This window comes from Argentina anserina, chromosome 3 (genome assembly GCF_933775445.1).
Source record: "Argentina anserina chromosome 3, drPotAnse1.1, whole genome shotgun sequence".
NCBI lineage: Eukaryota > Viridiplantae > Streptophyta > Magnoliopsida > Rosales > Rosaceae > Argentina > Argentina anserina.
In genome coordinates this window covers 16,578,170-16,587,970 of record NC_065874.1, presented here as the reverse complement: position 1 = coordinate 16,587,970, position 9,801 = coordinate 16,578,170, and the positions used below count along the sequence as shown (strand labels likewise).

At 37.9% G+C, this 9,801-nt stretch overlaps 1 protein-coding gene across 1 annotated transcript; it reads left to right on the top strand.

Annotated features, from left to right (window-relative positions):
- The first annotated feature begins 4,334 nt into the window (after nucleotides 1-4,334).
- LOC126786377 (CEN-like protein 2) lies at nucleotides 4,335-5,490 on the top strand. The gene is made up of 4 exons (XM_050512184.1): nucleotides 4,335-4,596; nucleotides 4,674-4,735; nucleotides 4,889-4,929; nucleotides 5,026-5,490. Exons 1-4 carry the CDS (start codon nucleotides 4,396-4,398, stop codon nucleotides 5,241-5,243), a joined length of 522 nt encoding a protein of 173 aa, XP_050368141.1. The 5' UTR covers nucleotides 4,335-4,395; the 3' UTR covers nucleotides 5,244-5,490.
- Nucleotides 5,491-9,801: the final 4,311 nt, after the last annotated feature.

Here is a 9,801-nt window from a genome sequence, read left to right as displayed (position 1 = left end):
GGTGGACTTTGGAAGAACCCAACCTTCCCGCTCTACATCCAAACTTTATCCTTTTTTTTTTCCTTAAAAAAACCGGTGTGCCCTTTAAAAATTGATTAATGATATCATCGAATATAATAAAAAATAAGAGAACAATAAGCCTAAATCTAAATATATGCATTTTAACGAGCATCATTTACTAAATATACTAAATGATATTTAGCAAATAATGCATCACAACTCTATTTACTTTAACAAAGCCGCGTTACAACGGTAAGACAAATGTGCTTATAATACTAAAAATATTATGGACAAGCATCAGAACAAATACTAGCACAACTTTCCTATTGTATTGCCACATGAAAACATATCCGACAACTTTCTATTATTTTGTTATTAGGAGGTTGCGACCATTTGACAAAACAAGAAACTAACCACCTGACTAGAACAAACCAAGCACACAAGGTACCAACAACGAAACGAAACCCACTTCTTCTTATTAAAAGCAGTAAATCATTAAGGTCTTCAAAATAAAGCAAAAGAAAACATGAAACATTTCTAAGGCAATTAGGCTTATTGCCTAAACTCAGGCCTGACCCAATAAGAAGACTCAAGCCCGACCCACGACCAATGGAATAGAGAGACCATGGGTCCCAAACCCACGACCATCAAAGCTTTCAGATCATTATTTAATTGCACTGCCGTAGCATAGACACCCGACCTTCACCCCCATCAGTCCTCCATCCTTGACATAGAAATCTTAAGAGCATCTTTACCCAACGACCTCTCCCCTAGATCAAATCTGAAAGACCTAACTCATATCGTGGTAGGCCGAGTACACCCTCGTTGTTCCGCCCCATCCTCGTCCCCACTAATCTGAGGCGGCACCGGCACCAATCTGTTCCGCCGATCATGGCAGTGATAAATCACCCAAATCCCAACCTCTGCAATCTGTCCTTCCCTCTCACAACTAGCCACCTCAATCAACCTTTGTTACGTACCTCGATCCTCGAAGCAAAACATGATATTGATCGAGGAGATCCGCCTGACCGTACTCATAAGGGGTCGAAAAGCTCTGTCCGACTGCGACGAGTCAACAAGGGAGATACCATAAGAGTTTTGCTAGGGTTCACCGCTCTCGTTTCTCTTTGAGCCTCGAATAGAAAAAATAGAATACGTAGAGTTAATTAACTCTAGAGGATTAGTGACATTGTTAAAGGTAATTAACTCAAATGTTACTTTAGTCGAATTCACGATATCTCATTTATAAGCTGTAACACCAAACAACATTTTTAAACAACGATTTAGAAAATTTTAGTGTGAGTTAATGCATATAACACATCAACTTTGATGCGGGGACTTGCGGGGCAAAAAGATGTTTTTGCGGAGCGAATGCGGAGGAGACCCTGTTGGGCTACGTGCCTGCGTGCAGGGGCTGGCTGCAGGAGCTGCGGGGCTGGGAGCAGGGGCTGCGATGCGGCGGCGAGGAGATGCCGGAGGCCGGATTCGACGGCGGCCGGCGGAGGAAAAGAGAGAAAAAAAATTTCTGGGGCTCTAAAAGTTCAGGGTTTTAGGGCAAAGTGCGTGATAACGTGATGCATGATGAAATAATTATGTATTATTGAATGATATGGGGGCCTATATATAGGCATTTACAAAACCACAATCTCATAGGATTCGGAGTCCTAATCTATTACGGAGATGCTAATCTATCTTCTAACAAGAAACCTATTAGGCTAAGACACACACAATGATAGAATAATAATTCTCCCGGAACAAGTTAAAAAATTTAACCATCTCAACTTCCTTCTTACTTTATTAATAGAAGATGAATTGCGATAGAATTCACAATTTAATTTGACAAGAATCACAAGACATTATGTATCATCATCAAGTAAAGCATCTTTTTTGCTTGTTCATTACCTTGACTCCTTAAGTCCTTGAGGTAAGCATACATATCCTCAAAAGAGATAAAGTCTTTGATGCAACATGTTAAATACATACACTATAAAAAAAAAAAGAGGAAATGACACAAATCATTTGTGGCTAGCCTTTAATGGTATGACATTTTCCTAAAATCCCACAAAACCCCCCATTTTTTTAGTGATATGCAATGCACCCTCGTACAGACATGTATTGGTGATCCTAAATTGGTGGGGGCAATACATCAAAATACCTTAAGAACACACGAATGACATTCGAATCATATAGCACATCAAGTCTTAGTTGGTCTCATTTCAATACCAATTACCATATACCTATGTGGTGCGCTCGTGCGGGCCGACACTAAAACTCGGACCCGGATCCCCTCCTGAGCTCCTTAAGGAGCTGAGCTGCCTAAACCTTTAATACGATAACGACACGTGTCTCTGAGTCTATCTTATGGTCTACAATCTCTCTCTCTCCTTTTCTTTCCTTCTTGTCTCCTTCTCTCATATTCTCTTTGTTTCTGGCAAAACATTCTCTCATATTTTTACCACCTCACCCATTTAAAGCACAGATCAAACAAACACAACTCTTGATCCCTCCAACTCTAAATCCCTCCTAGTCTCTATTCTGTGAACTCCCAAATTTTTCGTTGTCCGCACGATCTTTCCACCAAAACAAAATCCCATCTTCTTTACATAAGTTCCGTTGATCTAGTTCTTCTGTTTTTATTACAAAAAAAAACCCGAAATTGCAACACACTAATTGAATACTTCCTTCCTCTTCTATTGTCTTGTATCTGTACCGATCAAAATGACAAAAGAAGATCGTAAAAAATGAATTCACTTAATGAAATCTATCCATTGAATTCAGGTGTAATTGTAAATCAAAGTCTAGTGTTTCTTTTGCAGATTGCAGGTACAAAATGACAGAAGAAGATCGTAAAAAATGAATTCACTTAATGAAATCTATTCACTGTGTAAATCAAAGTATAGTGCTTCTTTTGCAGATTGCGGGTAGCTCATCAGCTTCTTCTTCACTAACACGGAGCTTGAAAGTTGGGCCTAATTTTTGAATAGAATTTTGGGTTGCATGATATTTGCTCAAGTGAGATACAAAAGAAAAGAGAATGAAAGACTAGCGGAAAGAAGGCAACGTCTATTAAAGGCCTGCTCTCCAAGCGCCGGGTCGTTAATTTGCGGACGTCGTTTTTCAGCCTAACGTCGGGATAGTTACCTCCATCTCATTACTTTTCAAAATACACCAATCATTCATTGATAAGTAGTCAATTTAAATTTTGACTCTCGGAGAGCAGGCCTTTACCAGAACTTGCCCGGAAAGAAAACTCGGGAAAGGAAGAAAACAAGAATTGAAACGAAAAGAAACATCGTACACCATCAGATCGAGACTGGAAGACGTGTCACGATCGTATTAAAAACTTAGGCAGCTCAGCTCGGTAAGGAGCTCAAGAGAGGATCCGGGTCCCTCAAACTGCAGAAGTCAGGTGCTGCAACAGTTGCAATTGTACGTCCAAGATGCTCAGTGCCTCAGTCGTCTAGGGCTTTCCTTAATTTAGATGACAGTTTTATCTCGACATGCTTGGCTCCTTACTTGTATGGAATATATCGATATTCTGGGTTGAGTTTTTCCCTAGCCTATTGCAGCCATACAAAAGCTGTACCTATTAAATAAGTCGCCAATACCAGATTATGTAATTAATTATGTAAGCTTCCATTTCATCAACTAGCTAAGTAATAATCTAAGCTGGTGTTAATTATGAACCTCAATTCAATCCAAGAAAAAGAAGTAAAGAAGAAGAAAAAAAGAGGGTAGGGGTTTGGGGATGCACGGCAGAGAGCTTTTCTCATCAACTAGCTATCTTCATCATTTTTTATCAAATAAAAAACTAAATACTACAACGAGTACAGGAAAGACTAATGCCTGTTAGACCAAATAGTACTGGCAATCAACTAACTATTTTACTATATATCGAAAAAAAAACTATTTTACTCCCACAAATGTCATAAACAAGGTATTTTACTATAAATGTCATCCTAAGTTCCTGACATCTATTTCTTACTTTTGCTTCGGTAATAGATAAAATCTACTGATTACTTAGACATCCATGCGAGAGAGAGAGAGAGAGAGAGAGAGAGATGACGTACAAGAGCTGACGTACAAGACAAGAGCTGACGTACAAGACTAATTAGGTGGCATGTTAAGGATACTTGAAAAGTTAATTAGAAAGAAGATACACTACTAGCTATTTCGCTATATCTGTTCATAGATGTTCCACTTTTTTAAACTATATTTTGAACCCCAATATTCTCTTTGATCAATTGCCATATTGGATCCACTGTAGTTTTCAAGGGGGGTTCTTCTAAACACTATAAATATGTGGGGGGGGGGGGGGGGTGTAACTCTTCTTCATCGTTTATAAATTAGGAACCTGCTTCCTCAAGGAAAACAGAAAAGGATATATTTACTTCCATGGCAAAAGTGTCTGATCCTCTTGTTGTTGGAAGAGTCATTGGAGAGGTTGTTGATTATTTCTCCCCCTGTGTTAAAATGACTGTGACGTACAACTCCAGCAAGAAGGTGTATAATGGCCATGAGCTATTTCCTTCCACGGTAACCATCAAACCTAAGGTTGAAGTTCATGGAGGCGATCTGAGATCTTTCTTTACACTGGTAAATATACATTCTGTGACTGCCGGCTAATCTTATTTTATGTAGATATGTGTTTAAGTTGATTTTTTTCTTTGCAGGTCATGACTGACCCAGATGTTCCAGGTCCTAGTGATCCATATCTGAAGGAGCACTTGCACTGGTACGTAGCAAAGCCCTTGCTCTTGATTGAAAGGACAGGATACTAACTTGAGCATGACATTTTTTGTTAATTTCATCGATTAAGAGCAGAAGTGCCATTTTTTTTAAGATTTGGATTGTTACTTAATCTTCTTAATTTCATTGTTCTCTGCAGGATGGTCACTGACATCCCCGGAACAACTGACAACACATTTGGTAATTAAGTCCTTATTTCCTACTGATACCGATACTGCCGGAATTGTTTTCCTCATTCTTTGACCTAGGTAAAAATTTGGTCGACATGAAATGCAGGAAGGGAGGTGGTGAAATATGAAATGCCGAGGCCAAACATAGGGATCCACCGGTTTGTGTTCCTTCTGTTCAAGCAGAAAGGTAGGCAGACAGTAATTCCTCCTCCGTCAAAGGACCACTTCGACAGTCGAAAGTTTGCAGAAGCAAACGAGTTCGGGCTTCCGGTGGCTGCTGTTTTCTTCAACGCCCAGAGGGAAACTGCTGCAAGAAGACGGTAATTTACTTGGTAAACGACCAAGTGATGCTCCTGGTCTATTATTGGAAACACTTGTACGTGCCCAGTTTTAATCAGAATAAAGAACTGAATAAATGAATTTCATAGATCATGCATCTGCATGCTGTGAGAATCAAATATATAACTGATTAACTGGTACATGTAATCGTTTTTATCTATTTATTTACGTCTAATCGTTCCTAAAGTATGGATGTGCAAGATATGTTAGATTATTATGGCTGTGTAAGCCTTCTGTACCTTCCTATATTATTGAGTATTAGATATAAATAAAATGATGAAAAGATGCAACTCTAGGCTTTCTTTTTCTGGACTGTAACTTTGTGTGACTGTACATTGGTAGCTTCCAAGTCACAGCTTTAAGCCACATTTCACAGGCGTTAAAGTTCAAGTTCTTTCTTTTACCTATAACAGGCAACCCTGCATATTACAAATTTTGCAAAATAAGAAGCTAACTTTTGCTTTGTTATGTTTGTACTTTTAACAATTTTCGAGTTCTAGTCACAGTAAAAGATTACTGTTTATACTTTATTTATTTCATTATTGTTCATCGGTAGAAGACTTACATTGCGAGATACTTACTCTTTGTATGTATAAATCACGATCAGTTGCAAGGGAAAGTGAACTTACAGTACGTAAACTTTCGTTGTTTCAATTGCAACCGGCTCCAAAGAAAAGCATGAACCCCAGATGATCGAAAAACCCTCAATATTTCCACCGTAGTTATTTCCGTTGATAAACCCTCAATATTGTGACTGCTAATACTATTGAAAACCTTGTGATGCTCAAAATATTCGGACCGTTGGATCTACTTTGAAAACCCTCAAGAATTTGCTTAATTCCTTTTTGATAAATATATAGCACGTAGTAAATATTAGGGAGCACGCTGGGCACTAATGGAATCATCTATGCACTAGCATTCTCGCACAAGACACGTGCAGAAGAATGTGCTTACTGTTGTTTACAGCACCATTTTTTGAGAGTTTGTAGGAGAAAGTAGGTTTTACTATTTTAATTTTACTTCCTTATTCTCTATTTAAAATATAACTAGTTTAATAAATGAAAGGTACATCAGAAAACATGTGTTTCTGTTCCCGTATGCTAAATTGACTTAATTAATAGAGATGGTGAAATTTTACATTTACGATTTGTAATCTTTCTACAATTCGATACAAATCGTGGCATAAAAATCTGTCTTTCGATACAAGGCATATAAATGTGTTAGAACGTAAACATTTGTAACTTGTCGCGGGCAAGTTAATTAGATATGTTATTATATGAAGTTAATTTCAACAGTAACAATTATTCTTAAAAGGTTACCTTATTAAAATCGGCTACACTATTATCAGTTTATAACCATGTCTTTTTTTTTTTTTTTAGATGACGATATAACCATATATGTCTATTCCATCAAAAAAGGAAAACAAACATAGATGTGCATATATTTGTGTTAGCATGTAAGATCTGCATCACTTAAAGCAAGTACTCGAGCGCCACCTTTTTGTGCACCAGAGGTACATTAATTGCGTATTGAACCGAATAAAGTCTCAGTCAGAAGAACAAGATAAGTGACCTTACAGATGAGCATGTGCAGATTCTGATCGAACAACAACTTGGGCCAGTCACCAGTGCAGATGGATATATATGAACATTACCAATACCATGTATATGCAGATACAGATGAACGTACGAAAACTATTCTCAGTTGATATATTCTTCTGAAATTCACGTTTTCAAATGAATATGAAATATATTTGAGGTGTTAGTGTACTCGATTTACATATTCTCGTGTTTGATTGAGAGCTAGCTAACAATTTAAACATCGATCATTAGGCGTATATACTTAAATGAAGAAACACAGACTGTGATAAAAGCCCTAGAATATATACGAAGTAATTAATCTTCGCTTGTTCATTAACTAAAACAAAAAAAAAATACAAAGTGTCTTCTCATGATTATCAGTTTGGAGTTGAGAGATAGGACGCAGATGAAAGGACCCCTATACTGCTATACATCAGTTCTGGATTATTGCACGATCTTTGCCCTTGAGACATCAGATCGAGAGGCCATAACTAGCATAGGCAGCAGTGCAGCACATGGACATAAGAGGAAGCTGTGGACGGATGCCTCTCTCTTCATATCGTGCCATGTGTCCCCCAACATAGGTTACTGCCCGGCCATCCCATACCTAAATTAAAATAGGATTAGGCCAGGTTAGAGAACAGAGACAGACATTCAAGTATTTCTGCAGCAACTGATTGAACAACTTAGAGCGACAGTACTCGCCCATGCATATGTGTTTTCTCCTTTATTAGTTTTCGATTTACAGGAGAGAGAGAGAGAGAGAGAGAGAGAGACCCCTCTGGCATGGGAGTGAATCGAATCTGCTAACTACTTCCAAAGGACTTTTCAGCTCGTGCATGAGTGCGTCCATGGGCTGATAAGTTAAGACCAATCTGTTAAAATGTTACCGTTCGGTAGAGACGCAATAGGACGACTGGTAATATCGAACTACCTTCTCCAGTCAGTTTCTCCACGTACAGTAAATTGTACTTGATACATAAAGAGTAAAAAAATAGAGATTGTTCGAGAAAGAACGAAACGAGAATAATAACATTTAATAGAACTAAATGTATTTCTTTATTAATTGATATTGAGACCTATATATAGGCATTATATAACCGCAATCCCGTAGAATTCGGAGTCCTAATCTATTACAGAGATGCGAATCTATCTCTAACATAAAACTCAATAAGGCTAAGACACACACAAAAGTAGAATAATAATTCTCCTAGAACACTCTCCTTTTTGTCCCATGCCTAGGTTGCATGCTGCACATAACGTTACCTCGGTAAAAATCTTGTCAAGCAAAATAAAAACATCTTGGGTGAAAAACAAAAACTTGAACGAAGGAAAAAAGAGCGCAACACACCGTCTGCATTTCATAACATCATGTTAGGCAGGAGGAGTCTAATGTCTACGAAAAAACTCCTCCTGATTAGTATCATAATCATAGAGTACAAAGAACAACGTATACAATGTTCATTACACGCTTCTCAAAAATAGTCTTGGGCTAATGATTAATCATTAATCTAGCCACACATCCTTAAATCATACATGCTATACTTAGCCAAACTTAGATCTTAGGAAACAAGATTGCATAACAACTCAAAACAAGAGTTTGCAATAAAAATCAGATTCACGGTTAGAATGACTTTCACTCACTTAAGCCACCATAACTTCTTCGTCACAATAAGTATCAGTGAACCGTAAAATGTTCTGGAAAGTAGACCCGTGCCTTTCCAGTGACATAAAGTTCACAACCTAACTCGACCGGAGCAGTTCACAGTGCTTTGTCGAAGTTGACTGATTTGCAAATTCCCGGACAAAACTTTTCTCCTTTGCTAAAATGGCCATAACCACTCAATGTAATAGCTAAAAACAATTGGTTGGTGTCCCTAGAAAGTAGACACATAGACCTTTCCAACAGTACCAAATTTACCATATTTCATTGAGTGAGCTTTCATGTAGGTCTCATTGAAGTTGACCTACGAAACTGGACATATTCTGATTTGTCACATTCAATGTGTTTTTCACAAAAGAATGGGGGAATGAACCAATAAATGACTGATTTTGGTCAGAGACGGAACCGTACGCATCCTCTACACTGCCAATGTCGACTGCTACACCAAAGCGTGCGTTGATGTTGCTAGAGCTGCTGGAGGCGTTGGTGTGGATAAGATTTGTGTTGGTTTACTAAGTGTAAAACTAAAACCCCTATCAAAGGAGCAATGTAAGTCCAATGACAATGCATAGGCGCATAGTTGATCACATCATAATGAAAGCAATAGTGTCCCAACAACACTTACATGTATGAATCTATAACTCATTGAACCTCTTCATCATCTTAACTTAGATGGAATAGAGAGTATAAAATGAGCTTTCATATGAACACGTATGGGTATGAGTTCTTGCAACCTATTGTACTACGTTCTTTCGAACGTTGCAATTTAACTGCATAAGCTCTTCGTGGTCTGGAGGCATTTAAGGTCCCTCTAGCACTTTCATATTTGCGTCAAGATCCCTTTACAGATATGTTATGACCACTATTATATGTTGTAAATCAGTTTTCATAGACACAACTACTGATCAAGTAACGAAAAGAAATTATGTCCATAACGAGAGAATATAACTTATCGTGGTCAATACTAGGATAATGAGACAATCTTTGCGCCATAAGTCTTGCAAATATCGCATGACTTCATCATTCTCATTACACTTATGAACAATGACTAACATAATCTCAGCTTGTATTGATTCTTTCCACTTCGGTCAAATTGCTCAACGTTAGTACTTTACAACGAAATAAGAACATAAGCGAATACATTATCAATCATGGGAGATCAATCCGTTAAACACGCGCGCGCGCTTATACGATCAATTGAGAGATTGTTTTATTCTCGAACATCAACATAAGTGTCACAGCCCCGAAATTTCGAATGATAAAAATTCGAATTCGAAGCTATGAAAACTCTAAAACAATC

Coding starts and splice junctions, on each gene's coding strand:
- LOC126786377 (XM_050512184.1), top strand. CDS start 4,396: ATGGCAAAAGTGTCTGATCCTCTTGTTGTTGGAAGAGTCATTGGAGAG. Junction 4,597..4,673: donor TGAGATCTTTCTTTACACTG/GTAAATATACAT, acceptor TTTTCTTTGCAG/GTCATGACTGACCCAGATGT. Junction 4,930..5,025: donor AACAACTGACAACACATTTG/GTAATTAAGTCC, acceptor CATGAAATGCAG/GAAGGGAGGTGGTGAAATAT.